Genomic DNA, 23,519 nt, shown 5'->3' with positions numbered 1-23,519 from the left:
GAAACAATGGCTTTTGAATGACACACTGGACCAGACGGACTTAACAGATATATTCAGAACATTTCTTCCCAAAGCAGTAGAATATACATTCTGCTCCAGTGCACTTGGAACTTTCTCCAGAATAGACCATATACTGGGACACAAATCAGCCCTAAGTAACTACAAAAAGATTGAGATCATACCGTGCATATTTTCAGACCACAATGCTATGAAACTTGAAATCAACCACAAGAAAAAATTTGGAAAGGTAACAAATACTTGGAGACTGAAGAACATCCTACTAAAGAATGAATGGGCTAACCAAGAAGTTAAAGAGGAAATTAAACAGTATATGGAAGTCAATGAAAATGATGACACCACCACCCAAAATATCTGGGACGCAGCAAGGTGGTCATATGAGGAAAGTATATAGCAATCCAGGCCTTCCTAAAGAAGGAAGAAAGATCTCAGATACACAACCTAACCTTACGCCTTAAGGAGCTGGAAAATGAACAGCAAATAAAACCCCAAAACAGCAGAAGACAGGCAATAATAAAGATTAGAGCAGAAATTAATGCTATCAAAACCAAAAAAACAGTAGAACAGATCAGTGAAACCAGAAGCTGGTTCTTTGAAAGAATTAACAAAATTGATAAGCCACTAACCAGTTTGATCAAAAAGAAAAAGGAAAGGACCCAAATAAATAAAATCAAGAATGAAAGAGGAGAGATCACAACCAACACAGCAGAAATAAAAACAATAATAAGAGAATATTATGAGCAATTATATGCCAATAAAATGGGCAATCTGGAAGAAATGGACAAATTCCTAGAAACATATACACTACCGAAACTGAAACAGTAAGAAATAGAAAATTTGAACAGACCCATAACCAGTAAGGAAATCGAATTAGTAATCAAAAATTTGCCAAAAAACAAGAGTCCAGGGCCAGATGGCTTTCCAGGGGAATTCTACCAAACATTTAAGAAAGAATTAACACTTATTCTCTTGAAGCTCTTCCAAAAAATAGAAACAGAAGGAAAACTTCCAAACTCTTTCTATGAAGTCAGAATTACTTTGATTCCAAAACCAGACAGACACCCCACTACAAAGAACTATAGACCAATTTCCCTGATGAACATGGATGCAAAAATCCTCAACAAGGTATTCACCACCCAGATACAACAATACATTTAAAAAATATGTTCACCACGACCAAGTGGGATTTATACCTGGGATGCAGGGCTGGTTCGATATCCACAAAACAATTAATGTGATTCATCACATCAATAAAAGAAAGGACAAAAACCATATGATACTCTGAATAGATGAAGAGAAAGCTTTTAACAAAATACAGCATCCTTTCTTGATAAAACCCCTCAAGAAAGCAGGGATAGAAGGAGCATACCTCAAGATCATAAAAGCCATATATGAACAACCCAACGCTAATATCATCCTCAATGGGGAAAAACTGAGAACTTTCCCCTTAAGGTCAGGAACAAGACAGGGATGTCCACTCTCACCACTGTTATTCAACATAGTATTGGAAGTCTCAGCCTCTGCAATCAGAAAACACAAAGAAATAAAAGTCATCCAAATCAGCCAGGAGGAGGTCAAACATCCACTCTTTGCAGATGACATGATACTCTATATGGAAAACCCAAAAGATTCCACCAAAAAACTGCTAGAACTGATTCATGAATTCATCAAAGTTGCAGGATATAAAATCAATGCACAGAAATTGGTTGCATTCCTATACACCAACAATGAAGCAACAGAAAGAGAAATCAAGGAATCGATCCCATTTACAGTTGCACAAAAAACCATAAAATACCTAGGAATAAATCTAACCAAAGAGGTGAAAAATCTATACACTGAAAGAAAGCTTATGAAAGAAATTGAAGAAGACACAAAGAAATGGAAAAGGATTCCATGCTCCTGCATACGAAGAACAAATATTGTTAAAATGTCGATACTACCCAAAGCAATCTACATATTCAAGGCAATCCCTATCAAAATAATACCAGCATTCTTCACAGAGCTAGAACAAATAATCCTAAAATTTGTATGGAACCAGAAAAGACCCCAAATAGTCAAAGCAATCTTGAAAAAGACATACAAAGCAGGAGGCATCACAATCCCAGACTTCAAGCTATACTACAAAGCTGTAATCATCAAGACAGTATGGTACTGGCACAAGAACGGACACTCAGATCAATGGAACAGAATAGAGAACCCACAAATTGACCCACAAACGTATGGCCAACTAATCTCTGACAAAGCGGGAAAGAATATCCAAGGGAATAAAGACAGTCTCTTCAACAAGTGGGGCTGGGAAAACTGGACAGTGACATGCAGAAAAATAAACCTGGACCACTTTCTTACACCATACACAAAAATAAACTCAAAATGGATGAAAGACCTCAATGTAAGATAGGAAGCCATCAAAACCCTCGAGGATAAATCAGGCAAAAACCTCTTTGATCTTGGCTGCAGCAACTTCTTACTCAACACGTCTCTGGAGGCAAGGGAAACAAAAGCAAAAATGAACTACTGGGACCTTATCAAAATCAAAATCTTCTGCACAGCGAAGGAAACAATCAGAAAAACTAAAAGGCAACTGACAGAATGGGAGAAGATATTTGCAAATGACATATCAGATAAAGGGTTAGTATCCAAAATCTACAAAGAACTTATCAAACTCAACACCCAAAAAACAAATATCCAGTGAAGAAATGGGCAAAAGACATGAATAGACACTTCTCCAAAGAAGACATCCAGATGGCCAACCGACACATGAAAAAATGCTCAACATCACTCATCATCAGGGAAATAGAAATCAAAACCACAGTGAGATACCACCTTACACCTGTCAGAATGGCTAACATTAACAACTCAGGCAACAACAGATGTTGGCGAGGATGCGGAGAAAAAGGATCTCTTTTGCATTGTTGGTGGGAATGCAAGCTGGTGCAGCCACTCTAAAAATCAGTATGGAAGTTCCTCAAAAAGCTAAAAATAGAACTACCCTATGACCCAGCAATTTCACTACTAGGCATTTATCCAAGGGATACAGGTGTGCTGTTTCGAAGGGACACATGAATCCCCATGTTTATAGCAGTACTATCAACAATAGCCAAAGTATGGAAAGAGCCCAATGTCCATCGATGGATAAATGGATAAAGAAGATGTGGTATATATGTACAATGGAGTATATATGTACAATGGAGCAATCAAAAAGAATGAAATCTTGCCATTTGCAACTACGTGGATGGAACTGGAGGGTATTACGCTAAGTGAAATTAGTCAGAGAAAGACAAAAATCATATGACTTCATTCATATGAGGACTTTAAGAGACAAAACAGATGAACATAAGAGAAGGGAAACAAAAATAATATAAAAACAGGGAGAGAGACAAAACAGAAGAGACTCATAAATATGGAGAACAAACTGAGGGTTGCTGGAGGGGTTGTGGGAGGGGGAATGGGCTAAATGGGTAAGGGGCACTAATGAATCTACTCCTGAAATCATTGTTGCACTATATGCAAACTAATTTGGATGTAAATTTTAAAAAATAAAAAATATAACAAGTTAATAAAAATAAAAAATAAATTTCCAAATGTTCATTGGTAGTATAGAAATGCAAGTGATTTTTATATATTCATCTTGTAACCTAAGAACTTACTGAAATAGCTTATTTTTTAATATGAAATTTATTGTCAAATTGGTTTCCATACAACACCCAGTGCTCATCCCAAAAAGTGCCCTCCTCACTACCCATCACCCACCCTCCCCTCCCTCCCACCCTCCATCAACCCTCAGTTCTCAGTTTTTAAGAGTCTCTTATGTTTTGGCTCTCTCCCTAACCTCTTTTTTTTTTTCTTCCCCTCCCCCATGGACTTCTGGTAAGATTCTCAGGATCCACGTAAGAATGAAAACATATGGTATTTGTCTTTCTCTGTATGACTTAATGAAATATCTTATTAATTATAGGAGCTTTTTTTGTAGATTCTTTAGGATTTTCCATGCAACATGTAATCCGCAAATAAGACAGTTTTATTTTTTTCCTTTCCACTCTGTATGCTTTTTTTCCCCCTTTTTCTTGTCTTGTTGCACTGGTTACATCTGTCAGTACAAGGCTGAATAGGAGTGGTAAAAGTGAATTTTCTTTTCTTTTCTTTTCTTTTCTTTTCTTTCTTTATTCATTTACTTACTTATGAAGGTGAATATTCTTATTTCCAATTTTAGGGGGGAAAAGTTCTCTTTTATTTTTTAGTGTGATGCTCGCTGTACTTTTTTTTACAAAACTCAAAAAATGTTAGTTCTTAGTTTGCTGAGAACTAAACATCATGAGTGAATGTTGTATTTTGTCAAATTCTTTTTCTGTATCTATTAAGATTTTTTTTTCTTCTTTAGTCTGCTGTTATGGTAAATTTCATTGATTGCTCTTTTTCTCAGAATAGCTTTTTTTAATTGAGATAAAATTTACATAACATAAAATTCACCATTTAAAATTTAGTTGTTTTTAGTTCATAAACTATGTTGTGTAACCATCAGCACTAATTCCAGAACATTTCCATCACTCCAGAAAGAAACCCTTTCTGTTAGCATCAACTCCAATTCCCTCTTTCCTCTTTTCCCTGGCAACGATTAATCTACTTTCTAGCTCTATGAATTTGTCTAAGTCAGACACTTCAGATGGATGAAATCATACAATATGTAGCCTTTTGTGACAGGTTATTTTCACTTACCATAAAATTTTCAAGGTTTACCCATGTAGCATGTGTCAACACTTCATTCTTGTTATAACTAAATAGTATTTCATTGTATAGATGTACCACGTTTTGTTTACCTCTTCAAAAGTTGATGAACATTTAGATTTTTTTCACCTTTTGACTATTATGAATAATGTTGCTATGAACACTCGTGTTTTTATTTGAACATTTATTTTTGTTTGGGGGGAAGGTATATATCTAATCTAGGAGGGGAATTTCTGGGTCACGTAGTAAACCTATATTTAACTTTTTGGGGAACTGCCAAACTGTATTCCAAAAAGATTCTATTATTTTACATTCCCACCAGCAGTACATGAGGGCTCCCATTTCCCCACATCCTCACCAATATTTGTTATTTTTTATTTTTTTAAATAGTCATTCTAGTGATATCTCTATTGTGGTTTTGATTTGTCTTTCACTAAAAACTAATAATGTTGAACATCTTTTCATGTGCCTATTGGCCATTTGTATATATCCTCTTTAGAGAAATGTTTGTTCAAATCTTATACCCATTTTTAAATTACATGTTTTGTCTCTTTATTGTTGAGCTGTAAGAGTTCTTTATATATTCTAAATACCAGATCTTTATCAGATATATGGTTTATAAATAGTTTCTTCCATCCTTTTCATTTTCTTGATAGTGTCCTTTGATGCTCAAAAGTTTTCAATCTGATGAAGCCAAATTTATCTATTTTTTCTTTGGTTTATTGTTCTTGTGGTGTTATATCTAAGAAACCACTGCCAAATCTAAAATTACAAAAATTTACCTATGAGTCCTTCTAAGAAGTTTTTAGCTTTAGTTCTTACATTTAGCTCTTTGATCTATTTTGAATTAATTTTTGTATATTTTGAGGTAGGTGATATCCAGTTATCCCAACACCATTTGTTGAAAAGATTATTGTTCCCTATTGAATGAACTTGGTACCTTTGTCAAAAATCAATTGATTATAGATGTATAGGTTTATTTCTGGGCCCCTCGTCCTATTCCATTGACCTGTAGGTCTATCTTTACACTGGTACCACACTGTCTTGATTATTGTAGATTGGTAGTAGGTTTTGACATTGGAAATTCTTCTTTTTCAAATATTTTGACTATTCTGGGTCCCTAGCATTTCCATGTGAACTTTATAATCAGCTTGTCCATTTCTGGAACATTATTGAACAAGCCCTGCATTCATGGGATTAACTACACTTGATTGTGATGCATTATCATTTTTATAGATTTAAATTTTTATTAAATATTGGTCTGCAGTCAACAAAGTGTTTTAAACTGAAGATTGATATCAACAGTTTCTCATTTAGAAAGTTCACCCTCCCTCTATGGATTAAAGAGAGGAAACATAAGACTTTGGGAGACCCACAGGAACCTAAAGCTAGGTCCACGGAAATGATGGCATGGACCAGGCTGATTTCATTAGAAATGGAGGGAGTGATAGATTTGACATTAATCTAGTTCTTCCCAGTGTTTTCACCCACACTCCCCAAACCCCAATACACACACTCTGAACTGTGTCTCGTGCTCTCTCCTTCCTTTGGCCCTCTTCTTTCCACATTCTTCATTTCTCTAGTTCTTCCACATCAATTGTCACTTTCTCTAGGAAACTTTCCTTAACATCCTTGTGTGGATATCCCTCCCATTTACTCTCATAACACTCAGACTGTCCCAGTTTAGTATTCATCATCCTTGATTCTAATTTGCATGTGTAATACCTGTGTATGATAAAAGAGTTGACCATCCAGCCTTCTCCATGTAATTCTGGACCACACACACTTAAAACAGAGAAGTAGCATCACATTCACACTTGACTTCCTAGAATTCCCCTATGTATTCTCCCCCACCCTACCCCTTATATGTGTCAGGCACTGATACCTATGTTTTATGTGTTAATAAAAACTATGAAAAGACCATATGAAGAATTTGACTATGGCAAAGAATTATGACAAGCTGTTCAGGTATCAGAGCAATCAGGTATCCACATGTGATGCATTAATTGCAGACCAAAGTAAGCCAGTGATAAAAATGAAAGGAATACACACAGAACTACAGACACACGAGTGCAACCCTATTTCAGGAATTTTCAAGGATAATTTGAACTAGAAACTTTTGTGTCTCACACCACATATGATGCCACACATAAGACGCAATCACACTGCTTTTTCAGGGTGATATTCAAAATATTGAACTGCTAGGGGCACCAGAGTGACTCAGTGGGTTAAGGGTCCTACTTCGGCTCAGGTCACGATCTCATGGTTCATGAGTTTAAGCCCCACATCAGGCTCTGTGCTAACAGTGCAGATCCTGGAGCCTGCTTCAGATTCTATGTCTCCCTCTCTCTCTCTGCCCCTCCCCTGCTCACACTCTGTCTCTCTCTCCTTTTCAAAAATAAATAAACATTTTAAAAAATCAAAATATTGAACTGCTAGGATTGCTCAGGCTCTGACTATGGGCTTAGATGAAGTAGGTCCAAAAGCTCCCCTGAGATGCCCTGTCTCACCTCATAGTTGTTGAATCATGGGGAAGTTCAAAGAATAATGAGGAAGAGACCAGAGTGCAAGGGAGGGGGAAGAAAGCATTAATCTAAGGAAAGCGTCTATTGATTGACAGATATGGAATTATTTCCATGTACTAATAACTAATATGGCTATACTGGTTGTGTACTGGTTAAATACCAGCTCTTTGCACAGGGAGACTCACAGAAAGCTTTGCACAAGTCAAGTGTCATTATTTATTGTAGTTAGAAAAGTGAAAACACAACATTCTCAAATACAAAGCTTATTCTTGTGACTGTCCAGCTCAAAGCCCTCTGAAAGCTCCTTTACAAAACTCTGATACACATGGCACCTGGTGATGCCCATACTGGAATGTCAAGCCCCCAGGATGCCTCTGTTTGCACATTTATGCTCCACATACTCTGCACTTACCTGGCTACCCTTGATAACAGTGTTGGCCTCCCAGGTACCAGCATTCTCTCTAAACATCACCACCAGGCCAGTGTGCTGATATCGAGGTGCCCCAAGAACCAGATTTTGCACCCTGCTCCTCCATATGACTTCGGCAGCATAACCTGAAGATGGTGATCTGAGAGGATAAGTGCTTTCCTTCACAGACTCAGCCCCCCTCTAGGAGACCTATCCTTAGAGTAGGGGCACTGCAGTAGCCCCATGCTTAGTAGGTTGGGATAACTGGACCCTGCACTATATCCCCCTTTTTTAACATAACTAAAATGAAATTTTGAAATTTCTGTCTTTAAATTTATTCCAAGGGCCTTTGAAAGATCCAGTGATGTCTATGCTAGTTGAGGTATGCCCTATCAAGACCCCTTCTTAGAGTTACCCTGCCATCTCCACTTACCCAAGTAAGCATCATTCATGTCTGAATCTACCCTGGTTGTGTTGATGAAGGTGAATTTGTCCTTTGACCCATACAGGAAAGCTCCACCAGCCCAGTCAAAGCTTCCCACAGCACCTAGCAAGAGATCATTCTGGGAAAGAAGGTAGAACAAGATTGAGCAACATACAGCTTCAGTGCAATCTCTATCAAAATTTCAATGGCATTTTTCATGGAAATAGAACAAAAATCCTAAATTTGTATGGAACCACAAAAGACCCCAAATAGCCAAAGCAATTCTGAGAAAGAAGAACAAAGCTGGAGGCATCATGTTTTCTGATTTCTAACTATATTGCAAAATTATAGTAATCAAAACAGTATCGTATTGGCATAAATACAAACATATAGATAAATACAGCAGAATACATAGACAGCCCAGAAATAAACCCATACATATACGGTCAATTAATTTACAACAAAAGATTCAAGAATATGCAATGGGGAAAAGACAGTCTCTCAATAAATGGGATTGGGAAAAGTGAAAAGTCTCATGCAAAAGAATGAAACTGAACCACTATCTTACATCACTTACAAAAATCAATTCAAAATGGACCATAAGACCATAAACCATAACACTCCAAGAATAAAACTGGTGGTAAGCAACTTTACATTGATCATGGCAAGGATTTTTTGGGGTTTGACACCAAAAGCAAAGGAAACAAAAACAAAAATAAACAAATAAGACTACATCAAGCTAAAAAGCTTCTGCACAACAAAAGAAACCATCAACAAAGTGAAAAGGTAACATACAGAATTGGAGAAAATATTTGTGCATCATATCTCTGGTAAGGGGTTGATATACACAAAATATATAAAGAACTCCTACAACTCAATAGCAAAAAATTTCTAATTAAAAATGGGCAGAGGATCTGAATAGACATTTTTCCAAAGAAGATATACAGATGGCCAAGAAGTACATGAAACAGTGCTCAACATCACTAATCATCAGGGAAATGCAAATCAAAACCACAATGAGATGTCACCTCACACCTGTTAGAATGACTGTCATGAAAAAGAAAAGAAAGAAATGAAGGAAATGAAAACACTAACTCAAAAAGATATCTGCACCCCATGTTCACTGAAGCATTATTTACAATAACCAAGACATGGAAATAATCTAAGTGTCCACTGAAGCACAGATAAAGAAAATGTTATATATAATACAATGGAATATTAACCAGCCATAAAAAAAGGAAATACTGCCATTTGTAACATGTATGGACCTTGAGGGCATTATGCTAAGCAAAACAAGTCAGAGAAAGACAAATATGGTACGATCTCACTTATATATGGAATCTAAAACAAAACAAAAACTGAACTCATAGATGCAGAGAACAGATTGGTGGTAGCCAAAGGCAATTTGTTGGGAAGGTAGGCAAAATGGGTGATGGTGGTCAAAAGGTACAAATTTCCAGTTATAAAATAAATAAGTCTGGGGTATAATGTACACCCTGGTAAGTATAGTTAATAACACTGTATTGATATTTGAAAGTTGCTAAGAATATAAATCTTAAAGTTTTCATTACAAGAAAAATAAATTTTTTACCTAAATGTGTGATGGATATTAATCAGACTTATTGTGTTGATCATTTCACAATACATGCATACATCAAATCGTTATGTTGTATATCTAAAGATAATACCATATGTCCACTATATCTCATTTAAAAAAAAAAAGTCTGATAAGGAAAAGAAAAGGGACCACTGCTCCCCATCAAAGACATACCTCCCAACAAGTACCCATTGCAGATAAAAGCACCCAAACCCTTGCACCTCTTCTCCCCCTTCTTCTTGCCCCATCACAATTTAATAAAGGACCACTTACAGAGGTGATGGCAGCACTGAAGCCTTCCTGAGACATCTCATGTTCAAAGGAGCTGGTACTTCCTGTCTGAGTACCTGTGAGGAGGAGCACTTTCTACATTAAAGAAAGCAGAAGAGCTGAGAACTCAAATGTTATGTTGACCAAACAAAAAGAGAGTCATATGGGAGCTATGTTGCACTAGAAAGCATGTACTCCTTTTAAAGAGAAGGTGGCAATTTGGCCCCACCTTCTTTTTGCCAAGTAGGAATGCAGTCTAACCTTCCAACTTTTCAAGAAAAACCATAAATCCAGATTGTGTATGAACCTTTCCCTAATTTTTGAATTAATTTATTCAATAAACATTTATTGAGAACTCTCTATGTACCAGGCACTATTCTAGACACTAGAAATACAGCAGTGAATCAAACAGACAAATGTTGGTTAGCATATCTAAATTTTTTGAAAAATACTATCTGAGATTTGGCTCCCCTATCCTCCAATTTTTCAGCCTATAGCCAAGGCTTACAAAGTAAAGATAAAGTCTAGATTCTTTGATTTCAAAGGAAATGACCAAGTGAGGCCAGAGTTGCTAGGAACTAGAGGAAATGGAGAAAGAGTTAATGCTGAGAGGATATCAAAGGTTAAGAGGTTCTAGCTACTAAAGAGGAAATGTATGTTTGGAGATAAGGAGCTGCCTCTGGAGCTGCTACAGGAATATAGAACCTTAGCTTACCCTCAATTGCAAAGATCTTTTCCTGAAGCTGGTTTTGAATGGTCTTCAGAGCTTCAAAGTTATTCACCCGGAACACATGATCACGAGGAGGCTTTGATGCAATGGTATTAAGCTCTTCACGAGTTTTTGGACTGTTGAAAGCAGCTCCCACCTGTTATCAAGGAATAGAGGCCAAATCAGACATCATCTGGGGGTATCAGTCTCATCCAGCAAAGAAAATTCTGTGGGAAAAGAATCTGAAACAATATCTGTCAGATGAAGAAATGCACCAGAATAGGGACAGGGCTACCAAGTATAGTAGGGCAGTTTATGCACTGCAAAGAACATTCTGTCAAGGGAGAAATTAGCTTTTGGTCCCTTTGTTGTGCTATGCCTCCTGGTATGGAGCTGACCTCTCCCCAGAGTAAAGGGAGTCTTTTTCTCTATATGAAGGAGTTTCCTACTTGCCAACCCATGTACCCATGATGATACCTTTTTCTATGTCATACAAGGTACTGTGGTAGTTTGATTACACTGATGATCCCCAACTCTATACCTCTTCCTATATCCAAGCCCTTTCCCCCAAAACTTTGCTGTATCCTCCTATTTACAGCAGAGCAATCTGCCCTGCTTGTTGTCTCTGGGTCCGGCTATGTGTCTCGCTTCACCAAATGGATATTATCATACATGATTCAGACAGATGCTTTAAAAAAAAAGTGCTTGAAACATTTACACTTGCTCTTTTTTTATTTTTTTTTAATGTTTATTTTTGAGAGACAGAGAGAGACAGAGCATGAGCAGGGGAGGGGTGGAGAGAGAGAGGGAGACACAGAATCTGAAGCAGGCTCCAGTCTCTGAGCTGTCAGCACAGAGCCTGACATGGGGCTCGAACTCACGGACCGCGAGATCATGACCTGAGCCGAAGTCGGACGCTTAACCGACTGATCCACCCAGGCGCCCTAAAAAAAGTTTTTTTTTTTTAAATAAAGGACTGAATTCTGGTGCGCATGGGTGGCTCAGTCAGTTGAGCATCCGACTTTGGCTCAAGTCATGATCTCACAGCCCATGAGTTTGAGCCCTGCATCAGGCTCTGTGCTGACAGCTCAGAGCCTAAAGCCTGCTTTAGATTCTATGTCTCCCTCTCTCTCTCTTTCTCTCTCCCTCTCAAAAATAAAAATAAATTGTTAAAAAAATTAAAGGACTGAAATCTGAGATAATTTGTTGTACTGCATCATTGTAACAATAATTAACTGATACAGGCTCATGTGGGCTAGCAGTGACCTTGCCCCACCTTGGTTTAACTGATATTTACAAATTGAAGGGAGGGTGTATCCAAGTAGAAGCATCAGGCCACAGAAGCTCAGGCCAGAGAGCCACATTTCCTACCCCAATGACATAGCGAATGATCCCCTCTTTGTCTGCTTCAGGAATGACATCCTTGTACTCCAAGGGATCGCCAAACTTTTCTCCATCCGTGATGACTACTAGGATCTTAAAGGCTTTCTCCCGGGCTCCACTACTGCTCTGAAACAATTCTCTTCTGTCCAGGGAAGAGGAAAGAAAAGTCAAATGTGAATAGAGATACTCTTAATGATAAGGAAGAAGCATCAGCAGTCACTGGTTCCGATGTAGCTAGGAGGGGTTTGGGCTCCCTTGGAATGAACACTGAGATGTGGCTGCCCCATGACCTGGAAAGGCAACAGGAGAAGGTAGAAGAGTGGAAGGAAAAGAAATCTTCACTGCATTTATATACTTTTGCATATATTGATTTTTTTAAACTATTTTAAATTAAAACAAAATTTTTAAGCTTAATTGGGCCCTCACAAACTTTTCCTGGTTTGATGCAACGGGTCTCTAGCTCACCTTCCTATACTTTTGTCCCATTCCCCACCCTCACCTCTATACACGTACACACACACACACACACACACACACCAGAGTGAACTTTCCAAAACTAGATGTGGTGACATCTCCCCACTGCTTAAAACCTTCAGTGGATCCCCACTGGCTTTTCAGTTGCCTTAAGGGACCTGACCTCAACTAATCTCTGTGGCCACCCTCTAGCTTTACCCTCTCGTCTCCCCTTCACTCCTACCTTTACTCACAACTTGTATTTCATGAACATACAATGCAGAGTCCCTCCTCCACACCTTTACTCATGCTGTTCCCTCCACCATAAATACCCTTTACCCCATCCCTGTCTGAACAACTGCCTTCATTCTTCAAATCCCAACTAAAAAATATCACTTCCTCCTTCCATCCTAAGCAAAGAACTTACACTACTTTGCGGATTCCTGTGGCAGTGTGTGTCCGCCCACGCAACTGGTTTATTGGCCTCACCAGCAATGATGGGTTAGGGTTTTTCTTGAATTGATTAAAGGTGAAATGAGTCTGGAATTCTTCAGAGTACTGCATTAAAGAAAACTGGGAACAGGCATCTGGTATTACCCTGGAGAAAGTGTCCCTCCTCACACTTACCCACCTCCTAGGAAATGTTACATAAATCTTGAAACACTCAAGTCTCCAAATCCCTCCAAATTCTACACTGCCCCCAATTCTTCTGTCACACCAGGACAGAGATCCGCCACCAGCTCCCACCTCTAAATACTAGAACTCAGCCAGAGATGACAGGTAGGTTTCATCTCCCATGCCAACCCTTATCAATTAGTCAGAGCTGCCTGCTTTACAGAGGGCTGGAAGAATGCTGAGGCTGCATCCAGAAAGAGCAGGAAAGAGGATCATGAAAGAAAACATGATCAATTGGCAATTTTGCAATAGAAGTAAAAGAGAAAAGTGGCAGACTGGTTGCCATGGATTTGCCAGCTTTATATGAACTATTTCCTAACCAACCCATTTGCCCTCACCAAGGTTTTGGATTTCTTGAATTGACCCATCACAGTTGAGACAAAATCCTTCATCTTCTGAAAGTCACTCTGAATGATGCTACCAGAACCATCAATCAAGAAGGCAATATCACTGTCTTGCCGAGGGCACTCTTGGGAAACAGGAGAAAAAGCATGAACTGATTAAGTATTAGAGACTGGGATTAATTCTTTTCCATGTCAACCCTCTACTAAGCAGTGAAAAAAAAAAAGTAAACAATATGCAACCCATGCTCCAAGCTTAATAAAAACATGGACACAGTCTCAAGATGGCAGTCACCATGAGGAAGGCATCTGTAGAATATGTCAATGTTACTTTTGAATAACAACAAAAAAATAAACAATTTTTCAAGGAATGCAAGTAGAATCACAGAGATGAAGGAAGAAATACAAGTGAAAAAGAAACAACAAAATTTAGAAGATGCTTGCACTGTTGGTGGGAATGCAAACTGGTGCAGCCACTCTGGAAAACAGTGTGGAGGTTCTTCAAAAAATTAAAAATAGAACTACCCTATGACCCAGCAATAGCACTGCTAGGAATTTACCCAAGGGATACAGGAGTGCTGATGCATAGGGGCACATGTACCCCAATGTTTATAGCAGCACTTTCAACAATAGCTAAATTATGAAAAGAGCCTAAATGTCCATCAACCAATGAATAGATAAAGAAATTGTGGTTTATACACAATGGAATACTATGTGACAATGAGAAAGAATGAAATATGGCCCTTTGTAGCAACGTGGATGGAACTGGAGAGTGTTATGCTAAGTGAAATAAGCCATACAGAGATAGACAGATACCATATGTTTTCACTCTTATGTGGATTCTGAGAAACTTAACAGAAACCCATGGGGGAGGGGAAGGAAAAAAAAAAAAAGAGGTTAGAGTGGGAGAGAGCCAAAGCATAAGAGACTCTTAAAAACTGAGAACCAATTGAGGGTTGATGGGGGAGGGAGGGGAGGGTGGGTGATGGGTATAGAGGAGGGCACCTTTTGGGATGAGCACTGGGTGTTGTATGGAAACCAATTTGACAATAAATTTCATATATTGAAAAAAAAATAAAAAAAGAAAAAAGAAAAGAAAAGTATTGAATCCTGAGAGTGAAAACAGAAGAGAGAAATGTGAGGGTGAGAGCTGAAGCCACAGAACTGGATGTGATTGGGCAGGAAGAACAAATGGACAAGAATAGAAGCTATAACCTGGTACCCCCTATGCATGCAAAGAAGGCAGAGGAAGACTGCCTGGAGCTGAAGCTTAACAGAAGCCCTTGGCAGGGGGAGAAGCAAAGACAGAAGAGAGAAGGGGAGGGGAGGAGAAGGCAGGAGAGGGGAGGAGCAGGAAGGGAAGGGGAGGGGGAGGGGAGGGGAAGGGGAGGGAGGGGAGAGGAAGGGAGAGGAGAGGAAGGAGGGGAGGTAGAGGGAGGGGAAGGGAGAGGAGAGGAGGAGGGGAAGGGAGGAGAAGGGAGAAATCTAGAGCCAAGTTGTTTTGGGAAAGAAGAGATGATCTGTAAGTCACATCAGAAAAGTCAGTAAATATGAGGGCAGAAAAGAGATTTGGCATTTAGGGAGTCATAAGTGCCATTTGCAAGAGGAAGATTTATATGATGGTTGAGCAGAAGCCAGATGTCAGAGGGTGAAGAATGGTGATATGGGGGAAATGGAAACAAGGAGAGAGAGCCCTTTCAAGAAGTGTGGTGGTGAAGGTAAGGAGAAATGGCAGAAGATATAGAGGAGATCAAGGAGAGGGAAGGGTATTTTTAGTGCTATTAATTTTGGTGGTTGATTGATTTTAAGATATGGATAAGCATTAGCATGTTTACATTCAAAAGAGGGGTAGAAATTTAAGCTCCTAGAGAGAATGAAAGATTTAGGATGTGGATTTCAAGTTGGTGAGGTGAGAGAGCCTCAAAAGCCCAGAGAAAAGAGTGATTCATGGAAAGGTGGAGAGACAGGTCTTTCTCTAAAACCAAGGGTGATACCATTGCAAAATTTGAACAAGGAGAAGGGGTAAGTGGAGGGAGTTCATCCCTGGCAACTTTGATTTTCTTTGTGAAGAAGGAAGGTTATCTTTTGAGAGTAAAGTACAAAGGAGCAGAGCTTGAGAGAAAAAAAAAACTTACAAAAGGAAGACATATCTGCCCTTGTTTCCAGAACCAACTTGAAGACAAGAAAAAGAAGGCCAAGCAGCTGAAGAAATAAGTGGCAAAAAGTAGTTTAGAAAAAAAAGATTCAGTCAGTCACTCACTCTTTCAGTCAACAAATGCTTGGGGAACAAGAATGTGGTAGGTAGCCACTAAGGTGGTCCCCAAGATTCTCACCTCATGGAAATAACACCCTTGCATAGTCCCTTCTCTTGAGTGTGAGCTAGACTTTTTGACTCACTTCAAAGAAATATAAAATTACAGAAGTAATGTGTTTTTACTTCTGAGATTAGATTATGAAACTACTGTGTTTTCTTCCCTGGGTGTTTTCTCTCCCTCTTGCTCTCCTAATCCCTTGTTTACTCATTCTGGAGGAAGCCAACTGCTCTGTGGGGAGCAGTTATGAGATTATTTATAGGGAAGCCCATGTGACAAACAACTGAGAGAAGCCTCCAGCAACAGCCAGTGAAAACAGAGGCCTTCAGTTCAACAATCTTGTAAATGAGCTTGGAAGTGGATCTTTTCTCAGTCAAGCATTCAGATGAGACCACAGCTCCAGTTTAACAAGTTAACTTCAATCTCACAAAAAAAAAAAAAAAAAAAAAAAAAACCCTAAGGCAGAGCTACCCAGCTAAGTCATACCCAGATTCCTGATCCATAGAAACTGTAATATAATTAACATTTATTGTTTTTAGCTACTAAGTTCAGGGGCAATTTGTTAAGCAGCAATAGATATGAGAGTATAGAACAATGAACAAGCTGGACAGTAGTATCCTTGCTATCATGAAGCCTGCATTCCAGAAGAAAGGACATAAAATAAACAAGTAAAATATGTACATACAAGTATGAAAATGGTAAAGTAGGACAATGTGGTAGGGAGTGATGATGGAAAAGATTAGAAGATCCACTCAGAAAAGGCCTCTTTGAAGAAGTGACATTTGAGCTGAGTTGACAATAATGGGTTGCCAGGTAAGATCTGAGGGAAGAGCATTCCAGGCTGAAGGAATAGTGAGTGCAATAGTGAGTGCATGTACAGACATGAACAACTTGGTGTTGTTCTTGAAGAAAGACAGCCAGAGTGGCTGGAGCACAGTGGCTGAGGTAGAATGGATGGGAGAAAAGTTGAAGAAGCCATACCATTCGGAGCTTCAAAGGCTATGATTAGGAGACTTAGGCACTTATTCTAAGGACAATGGTTGGGACATCATCTCACAAAGATGAGTGGGCATATCAGGACTTTCCTTATTTATATTTATATTTATATTTATATTATTTATATTTATATTATTTATATTTATATTTATATATCAGGACTTTTCTTAAAGTGCAAAATCCTAGCATCAACTCCTACCATCTCTGTTGGAACCTAGTTGCCTCCCACTTCTGCACCTAGATCCCTAAGTCACCCCTCAGGCTGTGAATAGTCCCCATCCCAGTCCTGCCCTTATGCTCACACTGCCCATCTGTATTCTTTGCCAAAGTCCACCTACCTCTGAGGCTCTCTGGGAAACTCTGGGGCTGCTGCCGTAGGTTGGATCCAAACAGGAAGCATAAGCCATTCACATAGGTGTTCTCCTTACAAGTTTGGTGCACAGTGGGACCACAGGCCTGGGGGAAGGTTGCATGTGGGAGGGGCTGTTCCTGCTTCCTGTCCTTTTACCTCAGCATCACCACCCTCCACGACCCCAGCCCCAGCAGCCATAAGCCCCTAACTCCTTCTTTCAGAACAATCCCATGACCCAGGACAACTCACCAGCAGTCGAAAAGGGTTGGTGGCAAATGCCAGAGACAGGCCCAGAGACATGTTCACAGCCTCCAGGGGGACTGAGGAGACATATATATATACATAGTCACCTTCAGGGGCATAAAATGGGCTATGTGAAGGTCAACAGAGGTCACTTTAACCTGGGAGACATGCAGACTAAACAGATCAAGGTGAACCTAAGTCACAGGAAAGGAACATGAAGGGGGTGCCTGAAAGTATCTGAGGTAGAGTCTGCATACAGCACAGAGACTGATGAACTGGATGCCTGAGCCCCCAACTACAGACACTCAGAACAAAAGGAATGCCTGGCAAGTTCAGGTGTACACACAGGTGGAAGCCTAGCCCTGGATCCCAGGGAGGGGCAGTGACTCACCCTCCAGGGAGATAGGCTCACACTTGCCCGTGCTGTAGTCACACTGGTAGAGGCCACCTGTTTTGTTGGCAGCCTTTATCTCCTGGGGGGCTCCAACCACCAACCTGGGGGGAGAGTTAGGAAAAGATCACTACAGGGACAAGAGAAAACCATGGCATGTGGGAAAGAAGGAGACCATGAAAGTTCTGCCACTCAAAGGAAAGTGAGAAGAGACAACCCTCAGTATTTCCCAATTCCCTGAAATAGGAGGAAGATTCAGCAAAGAAAAAAATGGGAAAAGTTTAAATATTGGAAGGGGAAGGGCCTCTTTAAGAATGACACAAAACCAAGAAGTCATTAAAAAGTTGTTGCATCCTGGGGCGCCTGGGTGGCTCAGTCGGTTGAGCATCCGACTTCAGCTCAGGTCACAATCTCACGGTTTGTGAGTTCGAGCCCCGCATCAGGCTCTGGGCTGATGGCTCAGAGCCTGGAGCCTGCTTCTGATTCTGTGTCTCCCTCTCTCTCTGCCCCTCTCCCATTCATGCTCTGTCTCTCTCTGTCTCAAAAATAAATAAACATTAAAAAAATTTTTAAAAAAAAGTTGTTGCATCCTATATTGTACACCTGAAATTAATATAACACTGTATGTTAACTATACTGGAATTTAAAGAAAAATTTTTGATGAATAAATTCAACCATTTTAAATTCAGTCATTTTAAATAAATTTCTGTATGTGATATCAGGGAAATGCAAATCAAAACTACAATGAGATATCACCTTGGGGGCACCTGGGTGGCTCAGTTGGTTAAGCATCTGACTTTGGCTTAGGTCATGATCTTGTGGTTCGTGAGTTCTCTCTGTTGTCAGCATGCTTCCAATCCTTTGTCTCCCTCCCTCTCTCTCTGTCCCTCCCCTGCTTGTGCACATGCTCTCTCTCTCTCTCTCAAAAATAAATAAACATTAAAAAAATAATGAGATATCACCTTATACCTATCAAAATGGCTAAAATCGAAAAACACAAGAAACAACAGGTATTGGTGAGGATATGGAGAAAGGGGAACCCTCACGCACTGTTGGTAGGACGCAAACTAGTGCAGCCACTCTGGAAAACAGTATTGAGTTTCTCCAAAAAGTTAAAAATAAACCTATGCTATGATCCAGCAATTGCACTACTGGATATTTACCCAAAGAATGCAAAACCAATAATTCAAAGGGATACATGCATCCCAATGTTTACAGCAGCATTATCTACAACAGCCAAATTATAGAAGAAATCCAATTGTTCATCAACTGATGAATGGATAAAGAAGATATGGTGTATTCTGAGCCTGGCTGGCTCAGTCAGTGGAGTGTGCGACTCTTGATCTTGGGTTGTGAGTTCAAACCCCACACTGGGTGTAGAGACTACTTAAAAATAAAATCTTAAAAAAAAAGATGATGATGATAATATATATATATACACATATATATGTGTATACACACACATACACGATGGAATATTAATAGCCATAAAAAAGAATGAAATCTTGCTGTTTGCAACGACATGGGTGGAATTAAAGACTATTATGCTTGCTCAGAGCCTGGAGCCTGATTCCGATTCTGTCTCTCTCTCTCTCTCTCTGCCCCTCCCCCATTCATGCTCTGTCTCTCTCTGTCTCAAAAATAAATAAACGTTAAAAATTAAAAAAATTAAAAAATAAAGACTATTATGCTAGGTGAAATGTCAGTCAGAGAAAGACAAATACTGTATGATTTCACTAGTATGTGGAATTTAAGAAACCAAGAAATAAGCGAAGGGACAAAAAAAGAGAAAGGCAAACCAAGAAACAGATTCTTAACTATAGAGAACAAAAACTTTTTTCTAAATTTCCGTATGTGAAAAACTACCATATACAAAGTTAAAGGACAAACAATAAACTGGTGAGAGGGAAATTAGCAACTCATGCCACAGACTACTTTCCTCAATATAGTCAGAGCTCCTACAAATCAATAAAGAAAAAAGAAATAAAACAATAGAAAAATGGGCAACAAATAAGAAAAAGGTTCACAGAAAAGGAAATACATTTCTCATTTAAAAACAAGTGCAATTTAAGGGGCACCTGCATGACTCCTGGGTAACTCAGTCAGTTGAGCATCCAGCTCTTGGTTTCAGCTCAGGTCATGATCTCACAGTTCATGAGTTTGAGCCCCTGACATAGCAGACCCTGCTTGGGATTCTGTCTCCCTCTCTGCCTGCCCCTCCCCTGCTCTCTCGCTCTGTCTCTCAAAATAAATAAACGCTTTAAAAAATAAAAATAAAAAATAAAAATAAGGGGCACCTGGGTGGTTAAGAGTCTGACTTCTGTTCAGTCATGATCTCAAAGTTTGTGAGTTAGAGCATCACACAGGGCTCTGTGTTGACAGTGAGAAGCCTATTTCAGATCCTCTGTCTCCCTCTCTCTCTGCCCCTTCCCAACTCACACACATGAGCACCTGCACATTCTCTCTCTCAAAAATAAATATAAATAAATAAATAAATAAATGCAATTTAAAACTAAATTGAGATACCATATCTAACCTATTCAATTTGCAAAGATCAAGAAGTTTGATTATACATTGGGTTGGCAGGTGGGTGGGGAAGTAAGTGTTTCCATAAATTTCTGGTGTAAGTGCAAACTGTTTCCACCTCCACCAAGGGTAATCTGGAAACATCTATTAACATCACATATGCATTCCTTTGATCCAGGAATCCTAGTTCTAGGAATTTACTTCCAAATATACTCACACATGTACAAAAGGACAGCATTTTTCACATGACAAAAATTTGGAAACAATCTAATGTCTATTAAGAAGAGATTTAAATGTAATATCAATGTAAACTATAGTACCTCAAAATAATAGAATATGATGCAAGAATTTAAAAGAATGAGCCACCTGGGTGGCTCAGTTGGTTAAGTGTCCAACTTCAGCTCAGGTCATGATCTCATGGTTTGTGGTTCTAGTCCCACATCAGGCTCTGTGCTCACCAGAGCCTGAAGCCTGCTTCAGATTTGTGTCTCCTTCTCTCTCTCTCTCTCTCTCTCTCTCTCTGCCCCTCCCCTTCTTGTGCTCTCTCTCTCTCAAAAATAAATAAACATTTAAGAAAATTTTTTTAAGAATGGGTAAAGTTTTTATGCATGTATCTGGGAAAATTACCAAGCTCTATTAAGAAAAAAAATGCGAAGCTCAGTATAGAGCAGAGGCTGGCAAACTTTTTGTGGAAAGGTAATACTATTTCCATAATTCTTTTTATATAGGCAAATATTTTAGGCTTTGCAGGCCATATACTCCCTGTTGAAGCCTGTTGATTCTCCCATTGTAGCTCCAAAGTGTCCATAAACAACGAATAGCAAGTTGGGATGAGGATGGGATCAATAAAATTTATTTACAAAAATAGGCAGCAGTAGTTTGAATACAATGTGTGCTACAAATTGTGTGGGGAATGGGAGTTAAGGAAATGTGGAGGTACACACAACATAGACTCTGCAAGGACCCACAAGAAACCATTTGACAGGGAACCTCCTGGGTAAAGAATGGGGGAAGGGAGTATGTGCTGAGGAGACTTTTTACTATTGCACTCTTTAGGATCTTTTGAATTTAGAACTCTCTATCTGTATTACCTATACAAAAAGTAAATCAAGAAAAAAATCCACAAAATTGTGATTTTTTTTCAAGTATATAAGTGTTAAAGAGAAGTGTAATACAGAGACCTCCACATGTGGTCCTTACCGGGATCCCTCAAGCTGGACCACACTTTGCCCGAAGCCCGCTGCATTCTCTTGGAATAGCGTTGCATGCTTAGTGTCCAGGTTGAACCCATGACATAATAAGGCCAAGGCTGGAAGGAGGAGAAAGCCTGAGGGTCAGGAGGACATAAGGAGATAAGAAAGCAACTTGGATGTGAGGGTGATCTGGCTGCGACATCTGTCACCCCATTGATCGCCAGGGTTGATTCGGCTGATTTGACTGGCTAGGCGGGTGTCTCCTTCCTCCCTCACTGCTCCATGTGCTTCCCTCCCAAAGTTGCGCGCTCGGTCGAAGAGGACGACCTTCCCTGACAGAGGAGGACCGTTCTTCGGTCACAAGTGTATGAGTAGCTGCGCTCCCCTGCTAGAACCTCCAAACAAGCTCTCAAGGTCCATTTGTAGGAGAACGTAGGATAGTCAAGCTTCCAAGACTCCAGACACATCCAAATGAGGCGCTGCACGTGGCAGTCTGCCTTTCTTTATAAAAATAAAAATAACACTAATAATAATAAAAATAAATAAATTTTTTAAAAAAGCAACTTGCCCTCCTGCTCTGTGCATCTACCTGCTGGAATTCACCCTAACCCAGCATGGAGATATCTGCCTCCCAGGTCCAACTGTCTTACTGTCCAACTGTCTGAAGCAGAGGTTGGCACACTTTTTCTATAAAGGGCCAGATAGTAAATATTTTAGGTTTTGTGGGCCAAAAAGCAAGTAGAGTACATTAGGTAAGTACTTACACAACAAGAGAGAAAATGTATTTCCACAAATTTTTCACTAGGGAAATTCAAAATATAATAATTGAGTACAGCTTTTTTGTAATATAAATTTACTAATGAGACAAATGGAATTCTTTTGGGAAAATAACGTGTCACTTCACCGGGATTCAGAGTTAGCTTTCCTTATCATGAATCAATTGCAAATGTTCACCTGAGACCTATGGCTCACAGTACAAAAACAGGTAGGGGAATCCATGCCTTATGGCCACAGGCATAAGTTAGTTTGCTGACTCTTGGCCCAAAGACCACTAATATGGGGTACAATCAGTCCCTCTCTGAGCTCCACCCTATGCTCCTACTCTGTTGATTTGCCTAACAAGTTCCTAAAGACTCTCTATTAGGCAATTTCCTTTGTATGCAACTCTCAAGCATTTTTTTTTTTCCTTTCTTTGGCTCATTCTCCACAAAGCACAGGCATGAAAGGAAGCAGATTTGAATCATTTTGGTCATTCAACAAACATTTACACCTGGTTCCTTGGAAAATAGAACTGTAGACAAAGTGGACATGGTAAAATGGAATCCAAGAAACACTCTGAGAACCCAATATATGTTGACTTTTGGGCATATCATTCCACCTGTCTGGGACCTCAGTTTCCTCATCTGTAAAGTGAAGGGGACAGCCAAACCCCATTGCATTGTCTGTAAATTTAAATATTCATCCAAGCTTCTCTGGTCATCCCATCTTGGTCTAGTTCTCTCTGCTTCTTAAATCCCTTGTCCTTCCCCAAATTCCCCCCATCTAACTCCTAGATATTCTGTGCCCTCTCTCTCCACTCAGAGACTCAAAATGTCCCTGTCTCCTCACTCTGATCACCCCACCACCACCAAGTCCCTAGGGTACCTGTTAACAGAAGAACTCTGTGAGTCATAGCTGGAGGGAGCAGAAACTGTGGAGCTGGATGCACCACTGAGCCACTTCAAGAAAGCCACCAAAGACAGGAAGGACAGAAAAGGAGAAGTAGGAGGCAGAAGTCTATTAGAGATTCAAAGGAAGAGGGCGGGGGCTTAGTGAGCACAGTCCTGCTCAACCTCTTCCCTTAGACTACAAAGAGCCTGTGCTCCCTGCCTAACCATATTCCTGGCCCAAACCAACAAGATCCCTGTCCCAAAGGTATTCTTTGCCCACCCGCTTCTAGGGTTGGCCAAGCATTATGAAAAGCAACCTGAGGGGTGCCTG

At 39.6% G+C, this 23,519-nt stretch overlaps 1 protein-coding gene across 10 annotated transcripts in view; it reads right to left on the bottom strand.

Moving 5' to 3' along the window:
- The window catches only part of ITGAM (integrin subunit alpha M), a 43,172-nt gene extending 19,880 nt beyond the window's left edge, over positions 1–23,292 (bottom strand). For 3 of the 10 annotated variants that reach the window (XM_049638704.1, XM_049638705.1, XM_049638702.1), the window contains exons 1-12: positions 23,184–23,292; positions 21,547–21,655; positions 17,821–17,924; positions 17,436–17,506; positions 17,173–17,290; positions 13,524–13,654; positions 12,938–13,083; positions 12,046–12,199; positions 10,681–10,831; positions 9,969–10,042; positions 8,108–8,237; positions 7,678–7,820 (exon numbers count right to left, since the gene is read on the bottom strand). In XM_049638704.1, the coding sequence (XP_049494661.1) occupies positions 7,678–7,820; positions 8,108–8,237; positions 9,969–10,042; positions 10,681–10,831; positions 12,046–12,199; positions 12,938–13,083; positions 13,524–13,654; positions 17,173–17,290; positions 17,436–17,506; positions 17,821–17,924; positions 21,547–21,655; positions 23,184–23,211 (1,359 nt within the window). In that variant the 5' untranslated portion in view covers positions 23,212–23,292. Of the gene's footprint in view, positions 1–7,677; positions 7,821–8,107; positions 8,238–9,968; positions 10,043–10,680; positions 10,832–12,045; positions 12,200–12,937; positions 13,084–13,523; positions 13,655–17,172; positions 17,291–17,435; positions 17,507–17,820; positions 17,925–21,546; positions 21,674–23,183 lie in introns of all 10 variants that reach the window. The other 7 variants (XM_049638700.1, XM_049638701.1, XM_049638703.1 and 4 more) reach the window with 4 other exon arrangements.
- Positions 23,293–23,519: the final 227 nt, after the last annotated feature.

This window comes from Panthera uncia, chromosome E3 (assembly GCF_023721935.1).
Source record: "Panthera uncia isolate 11264 chromosome E3, Puncia_PCG_1.0, whole genome shotgun sequence".
NCBI classification, from domain to species: Eukaryota; Metazoa; Chordata; class Mammalia; order Carnivora; family Felidae; genus Panthera; species Panthera uncia.
This window is presented reverse-complemented; position numbering and strand designations above follow the sequence as displayed.